Genomic DNA, 26,567 nt, shown 5'->3' with positions numbered 1-26,567 from the left:
TTTCCCTGTCAAGATCCGGCGTCTTCCAGCCCAGCGTTTCCCCACCGCGGCCACTTTAAGACGCGTGGACTTCAACTCCCAGCATGCAGGGGACCACCGTCCTCGCACCCTCGGGGGCTTGCCCAGCATCTGGCCCGGGGAAAGCCGGAGGGGCGGGGGCGGAATTCTCGACGCGTGACGTCATCCCCATGACAACCTGCCAACGGTCACACAACTGCCCGCCCGCCAGCTGCAATTTGAGCGGAGCGCCCGCGGCGGGCAGGGGGAGGCGCCCGGGCCGGCCGGGCCAGCAGGGGGTGCATTGGGTTCCGTTTTTGGAAAAGCGCCCTTTGCGTGCTGCAAGATCCGCGATGGAAGCCTCCTTCGTGGAAGAGGTGGCTGCGTCTCTAGTGAGGGAGTTCCTGAGCAAAAAGGCAAGCGAGCGGCGGAAAGGGATGGGGACGGGGATGGGACCAGGCAGAACAAGAAGGGAGGCTTTAAGTGGAATTGATTCCAGAGGATGTTGAATTTGCTTCCAGGAGGGAAAGAGAGTGAGATTTATGGGGGGGGGAGGGGAGAATAATACAAAAAAGACACCAGAAAATGAAGAAAGCTGTTGTCCGTTGCAGATGAGAAAGGGAAAAAAAAGGGAAAGGAAGGAAATGTCCCCTCCCTCTGGTCCCCGAAGTGGAGAGTTTCTGCAAGGACCGCGGGGTTCCCCCGGGACTCCCTTTCCCACAATGCACCGGGGGCCCGAGGCGGAGAAAGCTGTTCCTCGTTTCTAGACTTGGGACCTTTTTCAAAATGCATTTTTATGAAAGAAGGTTTTTTTTACAGCATAAGAACGATGCGATTTAAAGAAAAAAAAAAAAGAAAGCAAAGGGAAGTCAAAGCAAAGGGACCAGTGAATAGGAAAGAAAGAAAAGAAGCAAGGCCCAAAAGAAAGAAAAAGAGGAAAAGAAATAAAGGGCCGGCTTCCAGTCTTCTCTACAGCAGTTGTAAATGCATTTGTTTTTTATCCTCTCTCTCTCAGGTTACATCGTGGCTCCCTTCTTACCATAGTCTACCCTCTCTGTTCATCAAGCCCATAAACCACCCGTTCATTTTTCCCCCCCGTTTTCAGCAAAAAGTCCATACAGAGTTGCCAGTCCCGAACAAATGTAGTTATTGCTTTAGACTCCTGTTTCTCAACCGCAGCGACTGGGAGACGTGTGGACTCCAACTCCCGGGATGCTCAGCAGAGACCCTGCAAGAGAATTCTGGGAGTTGAAGTCCACCAGGAGGCTGGGCAACTTCTACTATAGTTCCTGACATTGCCAACCTCTAGAGCAGTGGATCTTAAAACTGTTTCACCCAATCATGCCTTTTCCTGGTCCGGAATAAAGTCATTACACACACACACACACACACACACCCCAGACTCACAGTTTTACACCAGCATCTTGGCAGCGGCACTCCCAAATGGGATCCTTTGCTCGCAAACCAGCAATCACAGATTGTGCCCTTAGACCAGGATAGGCCCAAATTAACCCCAGTTTAAGAACCCCTGGCCTAGTGTGACTTCAGTGACCATTTGTCCTTTATTATAAAGGACAGTCCTTTATTTCAGGAAGCTGTCCTTTATTAGAATATGTGTCTTTGTTCCGTTTTTCTTGGTTTTGCTCTTGAATTTTCCTTTGCAAAGCGGGAGAAACATAAACTAATTTTTTTTTAATCCTTAAGAACCTGGTTCATATTGTTCAGGGTTGTCCTTTATTTTTTCCAAGAAAATACAGTCACTGTATAAGTACGACTGAAACAGACAGTCTGTGTCCTGGGTTTGATGGGCTGGAACAAACCAAAGACCAGAATTTTGGAAGTGGTATTCCTTTGCCCTTTCTTGGGAAGAACCAAGAGATATGCTTATCTCTTAATGATATTTTGGGAGAAATAGGTATTGCCACTAATTAATATTTAGTTCGTAGCATCATTGGTTGAAGGGTCCTCAGAGGTCATCTAGTCCAATCCCCTGCCCAATGCAGGAATCCTCAAAAAAAAAGGGGTGTGTGTGTTTTTTTGCTTGAAAACCCAGGGATGGAGAGCACCCATGGCTGAAACACATTTAATTGACTCAGCAAAGGGTCTTGTGCAGTGTTTCTTAAAGTGGGGTCCAAGGACCACTGGGGGTCCCCCAAGACCCTCTCAGGGATCTGCAAAATCAAAATTGTTTGCCAGATATTGAAGGTATTTAAAAAAAACGCATAAAGGAAGGCCACTCTTCTCATTGTTATTTTTTATTTGTTAAAAAATATATAGGACTCTTCATGAAAAATATTTGATCGATGTCAGTACTGAATGGGTTTAACATGGTTTATTTTCCCATAAATAAGTATTCTACAGATGTGCCACTTTTAATTTTTAATGTGGTAAATTGTGGATAAATAGAAATATAAAGTTCTTTGGGGGGGTCCTCCCTAATTTTTGAAAGTGGGAAGGGGTCCTGAGAGCAGAAAGTTTCAGAAACACGGGTCCACTATAGAGTGTAAATCCACACAGCCACAAGACTGTCCAAGTCAGTCCTCCAAGAAAACGAGTCAGCGGTGCAGAGGGGCTAAAAACCCAAGACCTCCCATTGCAAAACTCACTGCCAAGGCTTGGAAACAGGGAATGCCGATTTGCTGCAGATCTCAACACATACCTACTTCCGCTTTCTGGCCAATGGCAGAGCTACTGATGCAGTGAAGTTTTGCCAGCACTGACCCAATAAAAGGAAGTGGACAAGGGTTATGAATTCCCCAAATCATAGAATCCTAGGGTTGGAAGGGACCTTGAAGGTCATCTAGTCCAACCTCCTGCCCAAGGCAGCGGTCCTCATACCATCTTGGACAATGATGCTCCTTGAGTGAGTTAATGTGGCTGCCTCCTGCTGCATCTCAAAAAATCTACCCTGGGTTAATTGTGCTGGTTGCGTTCAGCTCACGCGTGGCATACATGCCCAGTGACCGTACATCTTTTATTACAAAGGACAGTCCTTTATTTCAGAAAGCTGTCCTTTAGATGTATTTATTTTTCAAAACCTCCCTTTTGTCCTTTATTTTGGCCATTTAACTTTTTCCCTACCCGTGGTACCCCTTAATGCCCAGCCTTTCGCAATGTCATGTGAAGAAATAAGGAAATTGAATTGTCTTTTTAAAATACCTTTATGTAGACTGTGTGATTTTAGATATTTTTATTAGAATATGCGTTTTGGTAACATTTTTCTTGGTTCTGCTCTTGAATTTTTCTTTGTGAAGCAAACTTAATAAAGAATTTTTTTTTTTTAATCCTCAAGAGCCCCTTTCACATTTGCCCCCTTTTCAGGGTTGACCTTTATTTTTTCCGAGAAAATTTGGTCACCGTACCTATATGGCAACAGTTTCCCTGAATATATGCTATACTGATCAATATAATATAATTTATAATAACGATATAATATAGTAGCTATAATATAATTAATATAATATAATATACTGATTTCTAAGCTAATCAGCACTGAGAAGACTGAGGTTTCTTTTCCACGCTGGTGACTTTCTTGGCAGGGCTTGAAGAAGACAAGCGTCATGATGGACGAGGAATTCCCCCGTACAGCACTCAGCATCAACAACAGAAATGAGCTCCGAAGTGTTTTGCATCTCCAGTCTTTATACAAACAAAACAAGGTAAGCAGGGCAGCATCTTTTGCACGAGGTTTCTAGAGCACTTTGGGTTTTTTTTCCAATAGTTTTTATTAACAGGTAATTAAAAAAAAAGTGAAAGTGAGAGAGAGAAAAGAAAAAACAAAGAAAAAAGGAGATAGAAAGAAAAAGAAAATGAAAGGAACAGAGAACATTGTATATGTATATGTGTATATATATGGAGAACCAGTTTGGTCTAGTGGTTAAGGCACCGGGGCTAGAAACCAGGAGACTGTGAGTTCTAGTCCTGCCTGAGGCATGAAAGTCCCGCCTGAGGCTGGGGGACCTTGGGCCAGTCCCTCCCTCTCAGCCCAAGAGCCAATCAGGCGTGGCAGGAGAGTTCTAGTCCCGCCTGAGGCATGAAAGCTGGCTGGGGACCTTGGGCCAGTCCCTCCCTCTCAGCCCAAGAGCCAATCAGGTATGGCAGGAGAGTTCTAGTCCCGCCTGAGGCATGAAAGCCGGCTGGGTGACTTTGGGCCAGTCCCTCCCTCTCAGCCCAAGAGCCAATCAGGCGTGGTACGAGAGTTCTAGTCCCGCCTGAGGCATGTAAGCCAGCTGGGTGACCTTGGGCCAGTCCCTCTCTCTCAGCCCTAAGAAGGGGGCAATGGCAAGCCACTTCTGAAATCTTGCCAAGAAAACTTCAGGGACTAGTCCAGGTAGTTGCCGAGGATTGGACCCGACTGAATGGCAGATATATATATGCCATTCATTCGTGCCCGATGCTCTCTGTTCCTTTATTTTAGGCTTCCGATATAATAGGCTTCCGATCTTCAAGCCTCTTTTTCTAAGATTACATCATAACTCCCTTCTTTCTATAACTTATTCTTTCTGATCATCCAAACTGTAAGTCTTCACATTTTACCATCCCATCAATGTTTAGATTTGCAGAATTGAGACCAGGCTGTGGAGCAAAGTCTGTGGTAGGACTCAGGTGCCAAGTGTTGTCTGAAGCAGGTCACTGTGTGAAGCCCTCTTATGGTGCCTTTGCTTAGCCCCAGCATCTAATGTGAACACAGGAATTGTACTTGGTCTAAAAGGATTTAGAGTTTAGCATGCTGCAGGAACCCAGGCTTCGTAGGCAAACAGATGTTGCTTTCCACTTCAAAGATACCGGTTCCACGTAATCAAATTAAATAGACACTGCTTGCCAAAAGTAAAGATTGAGATGCTTGTGAAGCAGACTTTTCCCCCCAAAATTTTATTTACAAATTACAAAGAAAAACCCTACCTACATCCACCAAAGAAACCATGCACAATTAACAAAACAATCTTTAAACTTAAAGAGGGAAAAAAAATAGAAATCAAAAGAAAAAAAAAATAGAAACACACACAACCCAAAGGAAAAAAAAAGGAAAACAAATTTACTTTATAATTCTACCCCTTAATAGTCACTGGTTTATTAATAAATGCATTCCTATAATATCATCAGTACAAAATATTGTAAAATATCACAGAGCAGAAGCAGACTTGAACCTACACTTGTTGGGGAGAATAACACGTAGGCTAGAAATCAGCTGCTTCGTCTTTTGCAAACGGTAAAATTGGGTCAGCCTAACCCTAATCGCCCACTTCCCTCATTTCTTCCACTGCAGGCAAGAGAGATTCCTTTAAAGACCATTCTTGAAATCATAGCTAGCTACTTTCTGGAGCATCCGAGTAACCAAAGCTTCAGGGGAAGCACATCGTTCCCTGAAAATAAACTCTCTCCGACAAGAACTACGGATAATTTTGTCCCTAAAAATATTCTCTCTGAAGAACGGCAAACAGCACCCGAAAAAATAAAAAAGGGGACTCCCAGGTATATGTAACTTTTACCATTTGATCCTAAGTCTTTAGATGGCAGGCATTAACCAATTGCTACGTGTTATGGTTAAAATTCGTAATTTACTGTTTTATCTAACTGCTTTATGATAAAATGATTGCTTGAGCCCTGAAAAAGCTGTAGGGCTACCTAAGTGGAGGTTTTCAGGAAAAAGATTGGACAGCCATTTATATGGGATGGTATGAGGATTGCTGCAATGGGCAGGGGGTTGGACTAGATGACCTCCAAGGTCCCTCCCCACCTGTAATGCTATGAACTAAATATTAATTATTGGCCAAACCTATTCTGCCCAATACCATTGTCAAATGGTTAAGAGATAAATATACCTGTCAGTTCTGGTTCATTCCAGTCATTCACACCCAGGACAGAGACAGTTATCCCAAATCAGGTACGGGTAGTCCTCGCTTAGCGACCACAATTGGGACTGGAATTTTGGTTGCTAAGTGGAGTGGTCATTAAGCAAATCTGACCTTATTTTATGACCTTTTTTGTGGCATTTGTTAAGCCAATCACTGCAGGCGCTAAGCGAACCATGTGGTTGTTAAGTGAATCATGCAGTTCCCCATGCCAGTTCCCCATGGGAAGATCGAAAATGGCAACTACATGACCACGGGATGCTGCGAGGGTCATAAATGCGAATCGGTGGCCAAGTGCCCAAATTATGATCACATGACCACAGGGACACTGCAATGGTCATAAGGGTGAGAACCATTCATAAGTTGTTTTTTTGTAAGTCTGAACTGTCACTAAATGAATAGTTGTTAAGTGAGGACTACCTGTAATGCAGAAACGGTTCATTTCATCTTTGTGAGCTGTAAAAAGCATCATTTTAACTGTATTCAGACAATTCAACCGCAGGGGGGTGGTCTGGAAGCTGTCCCAGCCCCTAGCAGGCATATTCAGGCATGTCTACTTAAAAATAAATCAAAATACAACCTACACCACCACCACTTGCCCAAGCACTCACTTTTCTGTGAGATGGGTGGCCATATAAATATGATAAATAAATAAAAGTGATGTTTGCGAATGCAGCTAGGGTTCTGCAGTCAGTCAGACCATCAGCACGATTGGTTTAAAAAGCTAACTACTTGGAAAAAAACCTTTAATGATGGTTAGCATTGTTTTGCAATCACTGAAAAGCTTGCAGCCTGTTTTGGAAGCATTCTGCCTTTTAATAAAATGAGCAAATTGAAATAGGTGCTACCAAACCCCTTCTGAATTTTCACAAGGATAATGTACGAGAGCCAGTTTGGTGTCGTGGTTAAGGCATGGGGCTAGAAACCGGGAGACCGTGAGTTCTAGTCCCGCCTTGGGCACAAAGCCAGCTGGGTGACCTTGGGCCAGTCCCTCTCTCTCAGCCCCAGGAAGAAGGCAATGGCAAACCACTTCTGAAAAACTGCCAAGAAAACTGCAGGGACTCGTCCAGGCCATCCCCCAAGAACTGGACATGATTGAATGGATAAAAAACAAACCGTGTATGGTTAGTGACATTCCTAAAGCTTACACTAAAGATTATGTTTGCCGAATCAAAGTCTTAGAAGATGCATGGAAAGGAGACGAATGGGAGGTGTGTCGTGATGCAACGCCTGTGGTGTATTTTTCAAATGCTGATTGCTCCGAACCACTTCAGTCTTTGCGGATTAAATCTCGACAATGCGCGGACGGTCACATAAACACTCAGAACTGAGTGAGATCTGTATCCTGATCCTTAGTGTCAGCCAGTGTTTCTCAACCTTGGCAACTTCAAGATGTGTGGACTTCAACTCCCAGAATTCCCCAGCCAGCCATGCTGGCTGGGGAATTCTGGGAGTTGAAGTCCACACATCTTGAAGTTGCCAAGGTTGAGAAACGCCAGTGTAAGCCCTATAATAGGTAACAGAATCATAGGGCTGTGAAGGGACCTGAAAGATCTTCTAGTTCAACCCTCCTGCCTAGTGTAGGAATCCTCACATCATTCCAGACATACGGCTCTCCAGTCTTTTACCGAAATCCTCCCTTGATGGGGCACCTTTAACTTCAAGAAGCAGGCTTTTTGGAGAGCTGGGTTCAGGTCTCCCTCAGCCACAGCGGGTCCCAAGCAGCCTTCGGGCCCGTCTCTTTCTGCCCAGCCTACCTCACAGGGTTGTTGCTGGGATAAAAGGGCCATCTCTCTGAATGCTGCCTTGGGAACCTAGGAAAGGCAGGAGATAAGAACCCCAGTTTCCCAGTTTATTCGTGGTGGGGAGGAACGGGTAGGCTCTTTTGCATGGTTTTAACGGGCTGGGGGCTTCTGCCTCGAGTTCACAGGGCAAATGCAGTTTTTCCCCCCCTCTGCGAGCTAAGCCTCTCCCTTTGGAGAGAAGGAAGTCGTTTAAAGCGACCTCGCCGCTGCAGCGAGGCGGAAGGAAAAGCTTCATAAAGAGGCGCAACCCCCCCCTTTCTGACGCAGCCCCGTATAAACGCCCCCTCCCCACCCGCCCAGACCGAGGCGCGGCGAGAAATGGAGCGCGTCTTTGCGGGCTTCATATTTATAGGCTCTGGCTGAGCATGCGCATTCCGAACTCTGGGTCCCGCCCCGGGAGAACGCGAGGGTAAGTAAATGGGAGCAGCGGCGGCTCCGCCCCCGGCCCTCGGGTATTATCAGTGCAGCCAATGGGAGGCGCCGGAGGAGGGATGCTCTGGCTTGTTTCTCTATGGTGAGAGCGTTAGGAGGGCGGGGGGAAGGGTCCTCTCTGCGCAAACGCGGAAGGTGATTTCTTGGGCTCCTTACTGCCCCCTTGAGGCCTTCCGAAGCATTGCAGCCCAGATTCGGTAGCCCTGCTCTGATGGGCGGGCGCCCTTTCCCATGGAATCTCCTTTGGGAACGTGGGAGATTTAAAAGCAGGCAGGGAAGCTGCAGGTGAAGTTTGCTCCACCTTGCATCAACAGCCCTATAGAGGAGGCTCTCCCTGTTGAGCTTCGGCTTGGCGGGCAGAAGCTTGGGCGCCAGGACCCAGAGATACCTTTCTGATAAATGGGTTGGGCTGTTCTAAAGCACATCATTTAATTTTACACTGCCTGCCTTTCAAGAGTCTGTTATTAGAGCCTAGTCCAGTGTTTCTCAACCGTGGCAACTTAAAAGACCTGCGGATTTCAACTCCCAGAATTCCGCCCCCCCCTCCCCCCCGCCGCCGCATGCTGGCTGGGGAATTCTGGGAGTTGAAGTTGCCAAACTGCCAAGGTTGAGAAACACTGGCCTGGATCAATAGAGTTCTAGCATTTCCTGTGGGGTAGGTTTCCTAACTTGGCCAACCTCAAGGGGCTGGCAGTAGGAATTGATTGGTGGTGGTGGGGGACCCTCCTGCACAGGGTTTGCATGTTGCAGTGGTGCCTTGGAAGGGCTGCGGTTGTGTTACTGCTTATTGTGGTTTTTATTTTAAGGTTGCGTGTTTTGGTAAGGCACGTTGAACCTGGGCAGCTTACAAATCGCAGTAAATAAAATAGATAAATGAGGAAATGTGCTGCAGATATCCTTCAGGCCAGGTTCCCAAATGATCCTTAGCCTGCTACATCCCCCGATTACCCCTTTGCAGAGATAAAAAGCAGAAATCCAAAACTGACTCAACTTTTTGAATTTATTTATTTATTTATCAAATTTATATGGCCACCCATCTCACAGAAAGTGCCTCTGGACAGTTTACAACAAGATACAAACTATATATATATATATATATAAAAGTTAAAAATTGTAAGTTTTTATTTATATGCTTCCTGCATTTATATAGTTACTGAATTTTTATTTATATACTTAATGATGTCATGAGCACTGATGGTGAGCAGGAAGGGGGCCCTATCTAGGGGGAAAAAGCATGCGTAGTACTGAGGAGTTGAGCAGCCAGTCAAAGAGACACAGATCAGACTAGATTAAAGAAGCCATCTCTATTTCCAAGTTACCATGGAAAGCAAGATAAATCTCAGCCCACTCTCCCCTGCCAAGACAACCTGATTAACTTCTACTTATGTATCTATTATTCTGCAAGCAAAAACAAAATGTAAATTAGATGTTCTCTATTTATTTTAAATCACATTTGCTTATAGATCTCTGATGAAATAGAATTGCTAGGGCAAATGTGAAAGGAAGGAGGAAAGGAATAAGGAAGGGAGAGAGAAGAAGAGGAAGGAAGGGAGGGAGGGAAGAGAGGAAGGGAGGAAGGAAGGAAGGAAGGAGGGAGGGAGGGAGGGGGAGGAAGGAAGGAGGGAGGGAGGAAGGAAGGAAGGAAGGAGGGAGGGAGGGAAGAGAGGAAGGGAGGGAGGAAGGAGGGAGGGAGGGAGGACCGACCTATGTAGGATACCAGTGCCAATTTAATTACAGTCCACGCTGTTGCACCTACAGTACCTCTAAGAGCATACATCCTGAGTGTGTCAATATACCACATACAGTATACCTGTCATGAGCACTGATGGTGAGCAGGAAGGGGCCCCTATCCAGGGGGGAAAACGCATGTGTAGTACTGAGGAATTAAGCAGCCAGTCAAAGAGACACAGATCAGACCCACCTTAACCTTTGGGTTTTATCTGTCTGGGTTTTTCCCACACTTCTTCAGTTTGTTAGGATTTTCTGTCTACTGTAGCAGCAATAAAGCACTAGAGACCGATTCCTCGTCTCGGCGTGGTTCCTGGCTGTTAGGACAAATGTATTGCATTTAGATAGTTCCTGTAGATGCTTAAGGTGATGTATATAGCTAGCCCCCTAACTCCCAATTTGTTTCCACCCCAGTCTTCTGGAATAATTGGTCCCCAAGCCCTTGCTTGGGTTGGACTTCAACTCCCAGAATTCCCAACGTTTCTATAAGCCTTCTGGAAGTTGAAGTACTCCTCCACTTCCCAGCGCAGGGATCTCGCCACGTCGCAGACATTGTCTTCTACAAGGTAAAATCTTGTCAGGTCCAGCTTGATTCTTGGGAGCTTAGAGAAATATCCCAAGTGGAACAGTAGCAGGCTGGAAAGAGTTAATAAGGTGCATCTTTATTGCATTAAAAAAAGACTATGATCATTGGGCATTTGGTGAGATAAAAATCTTATAATATATGCATACAGACATATGTACTTCTCCAAAAAGGAAAAGATACTTGGATAAAAACAAGGTATATATCTTTCCAGTATCCAGCAGGGTACTGCTTATGTTGTGGTTGCTGCTGCTGCTGCCCCCTTCCTCTTCCTCCTCCTCTTCTTCCTCCTCCTCTGAAGGCCATCTGCTGGGAGACAGCTGGACTAGATGGGCCAGGGGTCCAATCCAGCAGGGCACTGCCTATGTTCTTTATGCTCATGTTGTTGTTGTTGATCCCTTCAGTCGCTTCCGACTCTTCGTGACTTCACGGACCAGCCCACGCCAGAGCTTCCTGTCGGTCGTCAACACTCCCAGCTCCCCCAGGGACGAGTCCGTCACCTCTAGAATATCATCCATCCACCTTGCCCTTGGTCAGCCCCTCTTCCTTTTGCCCTCCACTCTCCCCAGCATCAGCATCTTCTTCAGGGTGTCCTGTCTTCTCATTATGTGGCCAAAGTATTTCAGTTTTGCCTTTAGTATCATTCCCTCAAGCGAGCAGTCTGGCTTTATTTCCTGGAGGATGGACTGGTTGGATCTTCCTGCAGTCCAAGGCACTCTCAGGATTTTCCTCCAACACCACAGTTCAAAAGCATCGATCTTCCTTCTCTCAGCCTTCCTTATGGTCCAGCTCTCGCAGCCATATGTTACTACGGGGAACACCATTGCTTTAACTATGCGGACCTTTGTTGTCAGTGTGATGTCTCTGCTCTTAACTATTTTATCGAGATTTGTCATTGCTCTTCTTCCAAGGATTAAACGTCTTCTGATTTCCTGACTGCAGTCAGCATCTGCAGTAATCTTTGCACCTAGGAATACAAAGTCTTTCACTGCCTCTACATTTTCTCCCTCTATTTGCCAGTGATCAATCAAGCTGTTTATGTTCCTATTCATATAATTTTATGCACAGCCAACAAGTTTACATCATGTCATGCACACCTTGCTCCTCCAGAAAATTCATACTGGAGCACCTGCATCCTAGGTAGACATTCTCCCTTCATTGGTAGGTAATAACCAGTTCATACCAGCTTAGGACTAAGGTGATCATGCTAACTCATAAAGATACTAGAATTTTTCTTCAATTTTTTAAAGGGCTCTCTAGTTCCTGCTGCAACTGCATAATCTGCGTGCTTCATATTTTCCCCCGTCTTAACAAGCTCCCTCCACAGTTCTGTACTTCCGTTGCCACCTGGGATGGTTTGTCGACTTCCCAGTCTAGCCTATGATCCTGTCACATGGTATGTGGGAATGACCTTGGGAGACGGGGAAGAGCCGTAGACTGGACCACCAGCGTGTAAAAGGTATCTCAGCCCACAGAAGGAGAGGAGGGGTGGGAAGCGTCTCAGAAGGGACCCTCCCTAGTTTTCCGGAGAGTAAAAGGAGAGGAGGGGGGAAAGATGTACTTCCAGTCTTGCAAGATTCTGTTAATGGAAGCTTACAATGAAGATAGAGCTGGTACTCCTGAGTGTGCTTCTTGTTTGGACTACCTTGAAGGGCTGACACACACACACACAGACACACACCCTTGCAGCCTTGCAAATGTTTTTCTTTAATCAGCTTGACCCATCATCTGCTAGGTATGTGATTTTCTTCATTGGTGCTTGCATCTCTTGTCGTTTTTAGCTATGAGATCGAGGAGGCAATAACTTGGCCCCGGGGCCTTCCCGGGAGGCATCTTCAGAAGCAAAGTGAGAAGGGCAAGGCCAGGGCGGTGGTGGATGCTCCTGTGCAGGCTGAGGGGGAGAAGAAGCTCTGTGATCTTCTGGACGCCTTGCAAATTCCAGAAGAATTGCCTTTGGAGACCAGAATGACCTTGAGGGAGAAACTTCGAGGCCAGCCTGGTGTTTTTCCAGCTCAAGGAAGGATAGCTGGTTCCATGGATGCTTCTCAAGAGGTTTTTGACTCCTCTCCTAAGCGCCTGATCTTCTCTTTTTCCCCTTCCTTCTCTCCTCCTCCTCCTAACTCTAATTCTAATTTTAAAAATTTATTTTCCTGCATTTCTACAGGTAGTCCTTGACTTACAACCACAATTAGGACCGGAACTTCCATCGCTAAGCGATGCTATCATTGAGTGAGTCACTCCTGACTTTATGACCTTTTTTTGCCATGGTTGTTAAGCAAATCACCGTGGTGGTTAAGCAAATCACGCGAACATTAAGCGAATCCTGCTTCCCCCATTGACTTTGGTTGTCGGAAGCCCCCTGGGAAGGTCACAAATGGCGATCACGTGATCCTGGGACATTGCAACCATTGTAAATACATGCCAGTTGCCAAGTGCCTGGATTTTGATCACATGGCCATGGGGATGCTGTGATGGTCATAAGTGTGAGGACTGATCGCAAGTCTCTTTTTTCAGCGTCGTAACTTTTTTTAACGGTCGTTAAACGAATGGTCATAAGTCGAGGACTACCTATATAACATCCTTTGTCTGCCAAGGCACTAGATGCAAACTTTCCTGTTTAATTTGTTTTTTTTCCCTCCAAATCTAAAATAGTCTGTACAAAAAATGGGAAAACAAAACAAAACAACAAGAAAAGAATTATCTTGGCATCTGGGATGCTAACAAGGTCTCTTCGAAAATCTCCACCTATAAGCCCTTGGCACCCAGGGATAAACAATAACCCCACTCACCAAAAAATCCCTACCTCAATAACAATAGAGCCGTCTACCTACCTGACCTAAATTTCTGGGGAAACAGCGAGGTCTTCCATGTCTTGCAAAAGTTTGGGGCTATCTGAATCTCTGGGGGATGCCGTTCCACAAGGCAGGCACTGCCACTGAGAATGCATGATTCTGGGATCTAAAGATGACATTGTTTGATGGAAGGGACCCGGCACATGCCTTCTCTACTAGATCTGGTGGGGTGAGCAGAAAGTAGCCTGTTCCCTCCTCTGGTTTTTCCCACCACAACAAGCTAAGGGGGATGACTGGCCCCTCACCGCCCAGTGAGTTGAGGGGGGACTTCAAGCTGTGTCTCCCTTGGTCCTAAACCCAACATTTGATTGGCTGGATTCACAGACTGCACAAAGTGTAGATCGTGGTTGATAAAACACAGCAGCTGTAATGGTATGTGGGAACGACCTTGGGAGATGGGGGCGAAGAGATGCTGCCTAGGGAAGGGTCAGATAAGAGACGGCATAGCCTGCAACTGCGTAATGGGGGGAGAAGGGGGCTCAGAAGGGACCCTCCCTAGTTCCTTGGGCTATAGAGAAGACAGAGGGAGATTTGCACTTTCAGACTTGCAAGATTCTGTCAATGTAGCCTTGCAATAAAGTAGAATTAGCTCATCTGGTCGTGCTTCCTGTCTGGTCTACCTGGGAAGGCTGGCAGCAGCTGAGTTCATAAAGCACGCCAGGAACCCCACGTAAACCATTTCATTTCCTCAATTCTGTGGTCAGTTGAAGCCCCTGGCTCTAAACAATCCTCCTGGTGCAAAATAATTGTAAAAGTCCTCCAGGGCAACCATGGGATGAAGCGATTCCCCGGCGGCTGAGATGAACCCTCCGAATACGTGGGTCCTCCCAGTCAGGGATGGAACAGGCCCATCTCGTTGGAAAGTGCTTTAAGTCGGTAACCTTCCACGGGACTCAAAGCTTTGCTGTTCTCTATAGGAGTCCTTAAAAAGGAGGCATCTGAAACGACCCTCTGGAATCTGCAGCCCAGCCCAATTCGGCGAGAGTAGGAGTCCCTCAGTCCTTCCAGGAGATCACCCCTTCGAGAAGACGGTCATTCCCAGACAGTCGGCCGATCTCCTGTCCACCCGCCCTGACCGTTCCCTCGACGCACGCAAGAACGGTTCGCCCCACTCTCCCTCGAGTCAGTGTGCCAAGAAGGGTGACCCAACAGCCCCCAATGTAGTTGGCTCTGGAGATGACCTACTGGCCAGACTGGTCTTAGAAAGGCAAGTCGAGGAAAAGAAACCTGCATCCGGCTACGACGTCTGTGAGAAGACACACCCTCTGGACATTTTGCAGAGGGAGACGGTGATGGGAAGCAGGACCACCGTGGGATCCTCGTGGAAAAGCGAGGCTCGGTTTCCGGATGCCAGGTAAGCCCCCAGTGGGTTTTCTGTTAAATAAAGTGTTTTAAAAAGGTGTGCTTGCCTGTAGTAAGTGTGGCCGAGAACTCATACCCAGCTGTCAGCGGACGTTGTGTGCTTCGGCCCAGTGAGGCCAACTTGGCTAGTCTTGAAAAGCTAATTCTGGGATGGGAGATCTTTGCAAAAACTCAGTACCGAAGATTTGACTGGGTCGACGGACAGCCGTTTCAGCCCCCGGTGGCAAAAAAAATCAGGGGGAGTCTGGGAGCGCTTTTTCTGATGCGCACGTTTGATTAACAAGGCAGAAGCCTTAAATTTGTGAGTTTGAAAAAGTGCTTCCAGGCGCCCCCTGATTTTTAAACTAGGCTGGAATTTTTTTTAAAAAAAATCTCAGTTGCAAACTGCTTTTGTATGTATTGTTGCAAGAAGACAACCTGGATGTCTCCAGGTAGTTACCAGAAATTGAATCTGACTCATGGGAGACCTGACTTCCCCGGAGAATCATCTCCCCTCAATTTTAGTTTCCAGACTCTGCTTGAACTCAGCTTGAAGGAGACTGTACCTTATCCAGCTCAGGTAGCATCACCTGGCAGGGTCAGCGGCTTGGTTAGTGCTTGGATGGGAGACCACCAGGAAAGATTTCCTGGTGGTCTCTCATCCAAGGGCAGGAGAACAGATTTGGAAAGTCCGAAAAGGAAAGAATAGAATAGAATCATGGAAGAAAGCAGACACAAATGATTTCTCTATGGTAGCCAAGAAAATGAATATCCACTTTCAACAAAGTCACTAGTAATTGAAGTGGACACAAAAGGGAGATCTTAATTCACTGGACAAGTGTCTCCTCTCAGTTCCATAGATAGCATAGAAATTTGGAGACCCTATTCTGTGTCGGGCCCATGCCTATCTTTACGCTAACTTCCCCTTCCCCACAGAAGTGAATTTTAGGCCTTTTATTCCTAATAGAGGATAATTCAGGGGTAGTCATGCGTTAGGAAGACCAGCAGAGGGCAATCTTCCCAAAATAATTTTATTCCCACCCTTCTTTTCCTGGAAGTCTGTTTTGGTTGGTAGCACCTGAGATTTATGGTCTAAACCATGCGTCAAATCTCAGGGCGGAGTGGCCTCTTCAAACCGTAATGAAACAGTGATCAATCTTTTCCTGCAAAGGGCGGTAGATTTGAGGGGTTGGGAGCTTCTCCGCTTGGAAAACAAGGGAACAATAAAAAGAGGATTTGCTGAGTTATGAGCCTGGGATTCTGGGAGGAAAAAAGGAAGGGCTTGTTTGTGCAATCCCCAAGGAATAGTTAGAAAGAACTGCCACTAACTTCAGAGGAGGCCATTCAAATCAGCCATAAAAACATTGCATGGGCTGGTTATGAGAATGGGAGGAATCAGAGCAGGAGTTTCATTTATTAAATCCTTTTAACCAAGTGCAGCGCAGGGACAGGATAAAACAGCCCTTGATGAAGCAGTATGTTACGTCATTTTTTTTTTCTGTGTTCAATCATGTCCAGTCCTCGGTGACTGCCTGGGCCAGTCCCTGCAGTTTTCTTGGCAAGGTTTTTCAGAAGTGGTTTGCCATTGCCCCCTTCCTAGGGCTGAGAGGGACTGACTGGCCCAAGGTCACCCAGCTGGCTTTGCGCCTAAGGCAGGACTAGAACTCACAGTCTCCCGGTTTTTAGCATGATGCCTTAACCACTAGGCCAGCCTTTCTCAACCTTTTGACCCTGGAGGAACCCTTGAAATATTTTCCAGGCCTCGGACAACCGCTGCACATTCAGGCTCAGATATAGGCCGGAAGTTACAAAACTACTATATTTGTTTCATGGGTAGGCCTGTATAGATGCATTAACCGTGTTCTTAAACTAAAAATAAAGAATGAAACTTGGCTGTTTAATTTGAAGTTGCCCGAATTTGAAATAATTTTTTAAATAAGTCGTGTTCTCCCAGGGAACCCCTCGTGACCTCTCGCGGAACCCGAGGGTGCCACGGAACCCTGGTGGAGAAACCCTGGTCTACACCAAACCGGCTCTCTTATGTTACATCATTATCTCGGTGTATATTGATTGCATCATAATACAAAATAGAGCCCAATTAAGCCACCCAAAATCTGGTTTGCATTTCCGGAAATGATCCTCAGGGCTCAGGAGCTCTTGGCCCCGACTTCCAAGTCAGTCCCTTTGGCAGGGTTCCTGACTTTCCCTTCTGTGAGCTCTCCTCGAGAATCCAGATGCCCTTTTCTCATTTCTCCATCCCCATTTTCCCTTTCAAAACAACCACCATATCCTGTAGTTTGGTACTCTTCAAATGTGACGACAGGAGCCTTTGAAGAGCTTCGGGCTATCATGTTTCTGTGTGGAACAAATTGGGATGAGAACCAGAGCTGGACATTCAAACCAAGGTCTGAAATTCAGATGTGGGACATCAGCCAAGAATCCGTGGTTGGAGGTTTGGGAGATTTTGTTTTCTTAAACCATGCCAAGAAACAACGATTCTGGGTTTAAGGTTAGGGTAGAGGTTTACCTTGGCATTGTGGGCTTGGTTTTGGTTAAGGAGAAGTGTAGGTCAGCAGTGAGGAGAAGAAGCTGTGAGAACCATTGGCATCTGCTAGAAGCATAGGGATGGCGGGGCATTAGGATGCCCTTGTAATGGTATGTGGGAAAGACCTTGGGAGACGGGGCCAAGAGACACTGCCTAGGGAACAGTCAGATAAGAGATGGCATAGCCCACAGCTGCATAGTGGGTGGAGAAAGAGGCTCAGAAGGGACCCTCCCTAGTTTCTTAGGCTGTAAAGGAGATGGCGGGAAGAGGGGGGATGAGTCTGAAGGGGAGGGTGATGCAATGGTGAGTGGGAAAGAGCTTGGGAGATGGGGCAAAGAGATGCTGCCTAGGGAACAGTCAGATAAGAGAGGGCATAGCCCACAGCTGCATAATGGGAGGAGTAAGAGGCTCAGAAGGGACCCTCCCTAGTTTCTTAGGCTGTAAAGGAGACAGGGGGAGAGATGTACATTCAGACTTGCAAGATGCTGTCAATGTAGCCTTACAATAAAGTAGAAAGTGGAATTAGCTTATCTGGTCCTGCTTCCTGTCTGGTCCACCTGGGAAAGCTGACATCAATCTTGTATGCTGGCTGGGGAATTCTGGGAGTTGAAGTCCACCCATCTTAAAGTTGCCAAGGTTGAAAAACACTGCCTTATTCTATTGGGCGAATTGGCATAGCTGCCTATTTCAGGAGTGACTCCTGATCTGAAAGGTTTTCAGATCCCGGAGGGATGGAATATTCCATCCATCCTTCCGTTTCTCCTTCCTTCAAAACCTACCATGTCTCTCCTCAAAGAGAAAGCCACCATCTCAGATCTTGGCTCGGAAGGATTCTGTCTTTTTATTCCTGCAATAAAACTTACAAGTGGTTTTTTAATAGCTCCTGAAATACCAGTGCAAAACCTCATTACTAGGGAACGGAGCGTTTTCCGGCTGGGTCGGCATCCAGGCGTGCAGAGCAGTTCACAAATTGCCAGAGATAGTAAGAAGGTCTTTTTGGAAAATTAATCATAGTTCATAGAATCCTTATAAATATGAGAGGTTTCAGGCCTCTTTCTCCTTCAGGGGATTATTTTCCCTATTTTCTCTCCCCCCCCTCCCAATGCATATGCATGGCCACTTCTACTATTTTAACATTTATAGAATTTTTTCCCTTTAATCTGCTCCATTTGATATACATCTGTGCCTGAAAATTTGCTCCTTCGCTTCTCTGCTGTCACTCTGCAGACCACTTCATTGCAAAAATAGCCGCATTTCAGCAACGGTGTTTTTTAAAATTATTATAACTCCTGCTGGATTTTTATTTAGACGAGGGGGGTCCGCCAGGGTCTGGAAATAATTCTTCCCCCTTCTTCCCAGTATGCAAAGAGAGGGCCAAGTCAGGAATATTTTTATGGATTGATTGATTTTAATAGTTGCATAAAATTTCTACGCCCCCTGATCATCGCAACATGTGGGGGGGGGGGGCTGATAAGTAAAAGCATCTGTAGAAGCCTAAAACAATATCACCAAAAATAAAAGAATAAAAGTATAATGCAGCTGTAGAACATAGTTTTTCCTTTGGTTGCCCAGCCAAGCCACAGGTCTGGATAATTTGCAAGCACCTGGCCACCTTTGCTTGACACACTAAAAACCTAAAACTGGATAAAGGAAGTTGCTGTGTTCAAGGGCATCCACGGGGTGTGTGTCAAGATGGTGGCTGTGTCCATGGGACTGAAGACCCATCCCTTTTTCTCATGCCAAGCCATGCTTTCTTCCAACTTTTCTTCCCTTTTGGTGACTTTATTGGAGATTCCCAACATTCCCTGCCAGAATGGCTACTGCAGCTGAATTCTGGGAATTGAAGTCCAGGACATCTCGAGGCCTCCAGATTTCTTTATTTTTGGAGTAGGGTAGTGTCATGAGTAAGGATGGCGAGCAGGGGGCTCCCACCCAGACTGTCAAGCGCATGCGTAGCACTGAGGAACTGTTCAGCCATTCAAAGAGACACAGATTGGGACCGCCTTAACCTTTGGGGTTTATATGGCTGGGTTTTTCCCACGCTTCCTCAGTTTGTTAGGACTCTTGTTAAGTACTAGCAATAAATATCAGAGACCAGTTCCTTGTCTCAGTGTGTTTCCTGGTAGTTAGGACATCAATCCTAACAAACTCCTACTCCCATCGAAAGAGGGAGGAACAAGCAATTAAGCAGATACGTTTAGAAATGTCTTCAGAAAACCAAGAAATGCTGCTCGCCATCCTTACTCATGACAGGTAGAGTCCTAAAATCTGAAAAATGTGCTTTCTCAACTATAGGGGAATACTACCTGTATTAGTCACTTAACAACCATTCATTTACTGATGGTTCAGACTTACGACGGTGCTGAAAAAACCGACTTACAACCGATCCTCACACTTATGACCATTGCAGCGTCTCTGTGGCTATGTGATCATGGTTTGGGTGCTTGGCATCCAGTTCGCATTTATGACTGTCGCAGCATCCAATGGTCACATGATCACCATTTTTTACCTTCCTGACTGGCTTCTGGCAAGCAAAATCAATGGGGAATTGTGTGATTCACTTAATGCCAACAATGATTTGCTTAACCGCCGCTACAAAAAAGGTCATAAAATCGGGTCAGATTCGCTTAATGACTGCTTTGCTTAGCAACTGAAATTCCGGTCCCAATTGTGGTTGTTAAGTGAGGACTACCTGTAGTCAGTGTTTGAAATCAGGGTCTCAAAAACTCTTTGCATATCTTGTACCCTGACCACGTAGAAACAGCTGGGTCACGTAATCTTCATCAACCTCGTTCTTCTCCTTCATCTAGATGAGTTTTATCTCTTCCTCTTTGACTCCAAGAGTCTTAAACCTTTGAGTTCATCCAGGACTGTGGCCTCCACATGAGATTGGCGTCCTGTGGATTTCCCTCCTTCTCCGATGCTTCGTATTGTTCCCTGGCTCCTTAACGTGCAACCTTGGTTTAGCTTTGCAGATTTAAAAACTCTCCTCGTAAGAATCAGCACCGGTTTTTTGAGGCTGCTTCAAAACGGTGGGACTCAACGTTTTCCGCACCATCAGCCCAGCTTGAAAAAAAAATCATTTTTTTAGCCCACTTTCCATGCCACTGGGGAAAATAGCCTAATTCCCTGGTCACTGCTTAGTTTTGCTCTCTGTAATAGGAGCTAAGAGCTTTGCTCTGTTGGTGACTCTCAAATGTTTTCATCCCAAGATTTAGATGTCAACATTGCTACTGCATCCTTCAGCTCCAGATTGGGAATCACTGAAACGAAAAGCCAACCATCCCGTAATTTTTTTCCCCCCAGATCAGCAATTTTAGTAGATTTGGGAGAGAGGATTTGGATTTTTGCCACCTCGTGTCATAAAATATCATGGCTTGCTCCTAGCTGCTTTTTATCAGTTGAAGTTTGACATTCATGAGATACCCAAAGGCTGTTAGAAACTTTGAAGTCAGTTGCCTTGAGAAAGCTAAGCAGGACTAGGTCTGGCTGACGCCTGGATGGGAGACCATTTGGACTGTTGTTCTGTTTTGGGGCTATGCGAAGCGTCCAGAAGCCCAGTCCAGATCAGGATCAGCATGCACAGAGAAGGCAGACTTCATATTCTTTTTCCTTTCCACGTCTGCTTATTTCCCAACATTTCTCCAGCACAGGATTTTTCTAAAAGGATAAAGTTTCCCTCAAACGGAGCTTGACCACACGGACACCGCAGCAGCATGGAAGTATTTGCCGCTGACTTCTTCCCAGCTTGTGTTTTCCAACTCTGCAGTCTACAGAGCTGAGACTTCCTCTTGGTCTCCCATCCCTAATTTTGTTTTTTGCTCAAATGAGGCTGTCTGGGGGTTGCTGCCTGCTGAGACTCAGTATGCACCAATGTTTTCTTTTTGTTTTTATTTAAAACCTTTTCCTGGGGGAGATTAAGTCTTTTTCCATCTTGGTCCAGTCCTTCTAGTTCCTGCCTTTGTTTCTCAAGGCGGCCCGCAGTGAGAAAGCCAGAATACCCCCGTCTACCTTGTTCTCAGACGAAAGTTGGCCGGCGACTACAGCTTATTTTGGAAATCCCTTTGTGTCTTGATTCGGTGAGGTGGGCTATTGTATGCAGAAGCTGTTGAGGAAATGTCCGTGAAACGAAGGACTTTCTCTACCAGGGCTGCGGTTCCTGTAAATAATGTGTTGAGATCAAAGGCGAGGCTGGAGAATTAGAGAGAGCCCAGTTGGATTCGCTTACACAACGTGGCCTATTTTTTCCTTTCCCCTTTTGCTAGGCTGATAGATTGCTTCCTCTTCACAGCACGGTGGGGTTGGTGTGTACAGTACGCGGGACTGCCTAGTGAAATGAAAACGGTAGTCATCGTGCTACGAGCTTTGGGGGAGAAGGATAGTCTGCAGAATGCAGAGAAAGAATAGCTTAAACCAAAGGACTCAAAAGATTGTAATGGCACGTGGGAATGACCTTGGGAGACGGGGAAGAGGCACAGCCAGGAGAACAGTCGGATAAGAGGCAGCTGAGCCCTCAGCAGGAACAGGGATGTGGCAAGCATCTCAGAAGGGTCCCTCCCTAGTTTCTGGACTGTAAAGGCAAGGGGGGAGAAACATACCTTCAGACTTGCAAGATTGATGTCAGCCTGGCAAGGTGGTCCAGACAGGAAGCACAACCAGATGAACTAATTCTACCTTATTGTAAGGTTACAATAATAGAATCTTACAAGTCTGAAAGTACATGGGGGGCAGGTAGGAAGAATGGATGAACCAGGAGGAAGTCCAGCAGGAGGTGACCAGCTGCTTTGACAGTCTGGACAGGGAAGCTGAGAGTTCTCTTAATAGAAGAGGATCTCTGTAGCTCAGGGTTGAACTGTGGAGCCCTTGGTGCTCTCTGAGCTTGGCGGTTAGCTTGCAGACGTTTCATGACCCAGCTAGGTGAAATCATCAGTGCACTGATAATGTTACCTAGTTGGGTAATGAAACATTTGCAAGCCAACCACCAAGCTCAGAGAGCACCAAGGGCTCCATAGGTCTCTCATTCCAGCTTCTCCAGAACAATGGAAAAGTGCATTAATTCTGCAGGGTTCTCAGCTGAGAAGGAGAAGAAAAGTGATGGAACCGGACATTCACTCTGGCGAGGGGCAGAAGCAGCAGGACCAGAGGACCTGTTGCGAGAAGTAGGCTGTCTTCCTGGCGCATGACTCCAAGGCTTGACAGAAATTATAAGAAGCACACTGCCCATTTCTGCTAATCCATATTGGGACACACAACCCCACTAGAAGAGGACAGACTTTTCAGAAGATGACAAGCCACTATGGGCAGGAAGATTGAAGAATTTGGGGCCTTGTATTTTTCTCTTGTTTTTAATGCTTTCATTTGTAACCACCCAGATTTGTTGGGAGTTGGGCAATACATAAATATAATTACCATCATCTCAGCTATCTTCTCTACTGATAGTGAGAGAGCAAGAAGGAAAACAGAGTTCTGGAAATGAGAAACTGGCTAAGAATAGGCATCATCAAGAAAAGTTTGAAGTTCTAGATTATGGCCTGCGTTGCCGGTATTAGAAATGGGCAGCATCTCACACCATGCCATTTTTATTGCGTCTCAACCCTTTTACTTCCGGCTCACCATTCTGGGCTTGGCCAAGTGAGGTTGGCACGTTCCTTCGGCCTTGAGTCATTCATAATGCCAGCGATTCCGTCTTCACCCTGGGGTGTAGATTAATTATTCCAATCTGAGTCACGTTTTCTTGAATCAACTCCTTATAATCTTGCTGGCCTTAAACGAAGAGGGTGGAAGATTTCTTGACAGAGATGCCCACGTCATGTGGATGTTCTCTTTTTTTGCATGGAGAGGAAATGCATGAATGGAAAAAAGCACAATAATCTATTGTTATTGATAGGATAAGCTGCTGTTCATTGTTGTAGGACAATGAATGGAAAGCCAAATCTAAGGTGATCTTTGGCTTTCATCCCATTTAACTGTGAAACTCCTCCCAATCCCTGGTAGTAAACAGATGGCAGGGATAGATTTTAATCATAACTCTGAATCCAAGGTGTGATGATGAAAGAGGTCCAGCAATCCAGGTGGGCAGGGCCAGCATGCAGAACATGGCTCCTGTGTTACCAACTCCTTTTCCAGGCATCTGTATTTTCTTCTGTGTAATGAAGTATCACGTATAGAGAGTAAGATTACCTTGATGGAGATACGCAAGATTTATTGCTAGGACAATGAGGGGTGAAACATATTTTAAGTCCACAAGAAACAGATAATATTTGGAAGCGGCTCAGACAGACACCTTCCTAATTCACCTGAGTATAAGAAGGGGGGGGAGGTGCCGCACAATCAGACTTGCAAGATTCTGTTATTCTAGCCAGCCTCAATAAAAGTAGTTTTAGCCTTGGAATTGATTTCTTGGTCTGATCTACCCCGTGGGGCTAACCTGTTGTGTCTGTGTGTGTTTCTGTGCAGGGGTGCACTAGGAAACACAAGGCAGGCTGCATGTGGTCTGCTGTGGATCATGTGACCTGGAGAGAGGAGGGCGGGGCTTAGAATAAACCTGCTGGCAACATTCCAGGCTGCCGCATTGGGGGAAATTTTCAGGATTTGTTTCCTGTGTAGCACCCAGCTGGAGGTGGCCCATTTTAGAATGGGATCTTTCTTTCACTGGCTTCTCCCTCCATACCAAAATTTGTCCCATTCAGTTCACTTTTTAAAGAGTTACCCTGTTGATGGACAGAGAGGAAGATGTTGTGCCAATCCCCTTGACATGTTTCTTTCCCCCATCCCGTTGGGTTGGAAATACTAAAAAGACCGTGCGGTCTAAGGTATAATAATAATAATAATAATAATAATAATAATAATAATAAACAAGGATGCACAAATTTTGCGCAAAAGTTAAAATACTGTTGCAAGTTATGATTTGGAAATTTTTCTTTACTCTGTTTTTGTGGGCAGCAAAATGGGCCAACAATTGTAGCCCAGTCTGGGGGGGAGAATTCCTGTCTTCTACCTGCCCTTGACAGCTTGCTTATCTATCTATCTATCTATCTATCTATCTATCTATCTATCTATCTATCTATCTATCTATCATCTATCTATCAGATTTGTTACCGCCCATCTCCTCCGACCGGAGGGACTCTGGGCAGTTATAATGTTAAGTTCCACTAACCCAGTTGTTTTCAGATCCCCAAACTCAGTAGCCTTGCTGAAAAGGAGGTCTCTCGGGGTAACCACCACATTAATCTCATGTGCTAAGGTCCACATGGTAAAGCTTCATTATATGGCGAGCATGTTGTTCTGGGAGATGGTACATTTTCTAGCCCCACCTTCAAAAATGAGACACCTATTCCCAGTCCCTGAAATTTGCTTAGGGGATCTTTTGATCCTGGTTTTGACCCTCTGTCCGCTCTTGGCCCAGTCCATCTAGATCTAGCCACTTCTCTGGTAAGATCTGACCATGCGCCTGTTCAATCTTATTTCATTTCAGAAAAGCTCCATCATCTGCTTCCAGAAGAGATCAGTTGCACAGAGACATTTTGGAGCTAGGTGAGTGAAATCTTGGAGAAATCTTCTCTGGGTTGGGTGATCTTGGTATTTAGAAAATGCCAATAAAAGGATCTGTGTACTGTACTCCTCTAGAAGTAAACTTGTATAGTTTTAGCATTTCCATATGCCTTTTGAACCGTAATGTGTTCTTGTTTTCAGCCTATCCTATTGTGCAAATGAAATCGTGAGTGGAAGGAATAGTTTATGGCTATCAGTGATGCTGGTTATATGTTGAGCTAACTGCGGTTAAGCATGGCATAGCCAAATCTTCCTGTTTTATTTCATCCATCTCAGCCTCCCCAATGTGAGTTATCTCATGGAGATAAAGAAAATCAAGTTTTAGTTTTAAAACAATGAAGAAAAGAGCTATTTTAACTTTAAACGTTAAAAGGCAAACACTTGAAGTATCGAAGGAGCTAAATTACAGAGCTGCTTGCAAATCAGTTTGAAAAAAGAAAATCCAAAGAAAATGTCATGCTCCGGATAGGCCATGAGATGCTGCTGGTTCACTACAGAGTCTCTGTGAAAAACAGCTTGAATAGAGAGTTCTGCATTAGTCAAATAGTTTACAGGGAGTTTTACAGAGAAAAAGATATTTTCTGGAACGCATTCTGCGATGTGGAAGGAAGGGTGAAATGACATACAACCTGTACAGAGAAAAAACACTGATATATTTACATGTCAGATTTATATCCCATCTTACATTCAAAAGCTCAGGGTGGCATCGATAGCTCTCACTTCCCTTTTTTTCTCCTCAACAACCCTGTGAGGTAGGCTGGACTGACAGCGTGACTGGCCTGCTGTTACCCAGAGTGATTCCATGGCTGAGGATGAATCTTAATCTCCCCGATGTTGGCCCAACCCCTTAACTTCTGCACCAGCCCCACCCCACGAGACGCTTTAGCACTACGCAGCAAACCAAAATCAAACTTAGTGCAAATTCTGGCTGAATGTTGTACCTATTTCTTCAGAAATAGGAGACTCCCGATACAGCCTTTCCTAGTGTCGGCCCATGAACTTCTCCTGAGTTCCTTCTTTGTTTAAAAGGACCAGTGTCATGAGTATGGATGGTGAGCAGGAGGGGGCCCCTATCCAGGGGGAAAAACGCATGCGTAGTTTAGAGACTTTGAACTGTCCTTCGAAGAAACTCAGAGCAGGCCCCCCTTGAGTTTTGGGTTTATCTGTGAGGGTTTCCCACGGCCTTTCAGTTTGGCAGGATTTTCTGTCTAGTAGACTAGGACAATAAACACCGTCTCAGCGTGGTTCTTCGCTCTAAGATAGGACAACCAGATCTTCTTTTGTCTCCAGCAAAGGGGGCAGCTGGGGTAATGTGACTCTGTACATGACCAAGAGCCATGCCTCATTCATGGGGATGTATACTGAACGTCTGAGTCTGCAGCTTACCTTCACAGCAAAGGCTTTGTTTCACAGTCTCCTGCTGGGGGAAAGGAACCTACTTGGTTGACTTCTGCTCCTTGCTTTTCCCAAAGGTACTAGACCCAACATGACAGCTCAACTGTAGGAAACCAACCAAGCAAAGGATGATGGACGATGTATCTTTGTGAACGGTTAAATTGTGGTGATACAGAACCCCGTTTGGCGCTCTCTAAGTGCATTGGACAAAAATTTAATGTGAACTCTGTCCCCAAAGTCTGTTTTTCCCAAAGCAGTCTGGACAGTTGGTGTGGATGGATGGATGGATGATGGATGGATGATGTGCCATCAAGGCGTTTTCGATACTTAGCGACCACACAGATAAGATTTTCTCCATGAGACGGTTGGTAGAATTGTGATGGAATGTGAGGGCGACCTTGGAAGATGGGGGGGAAGAGATGCTGCCTAGGGAACGATCAGATAAGAGAGGAAGGAGCCCGCAACAGAGTAATGGCCAGAGGAAGA

At 45.8% G+C, this 26,567-nt stretch overlaps 1 protein-coding gene across 1 annotated transcript in view; it reads left to right on the top strand.

The window, feature by feature from the left end:
- The first annotated feature begins 318 nt into the window (after positions 1–318).
- MINDY4 (MINDY lysine 48 deubiquitinase 4) overlaps positions 319–26,567 on the top strand; it is a 70,829-nt gene continuing 44,580 nt past the window's right edge. Inside the window, exons 1-6 of the mRNA XM_063301891.1 lie at positions 319–413; positions 3,537–3,656; positions 5,264–5,469; positions 12,179–12,449; positions 14,167–14,603; positions 24,610–24,668. Of these exons, the coding sequence (XP_063157961.1) occupies positions 351–413; positions 3,537–3,656; positions 5,264–5,469; positions 12,179–12,449; positions 14,167–14,603; positions 24,610–24,668 (1,156 nt within the window). The 5' untranslated portion in view covers positions 319–350. The remainder of the gene's footprint in view (positions 414–3,536; positions 3,657–5,263; positions 5,470–12,178; positions 12,450–14,166; positions 14,604–24,609; positions 24,669–26,567) is intronic.

The sequence above is a fragment of the Candoia aspera genome, chromosome 4, assembly GCF_035149785.1.
Source record: "Candoia aspera isolate rCanAsp1 chromosome 4, rCanAsp1.hap2, whole genome shotgun sequence".
NCBI classification, from domain to species: domain Eukaryota; kingdom Metazoa; phylum Chordata; class Lepidosauria; order Squamata; family Boidae; genus Candoia; species Candoia aspera.
This window is presented reverse-complemented; position numbering and strand designations above follow the sequence as displayed.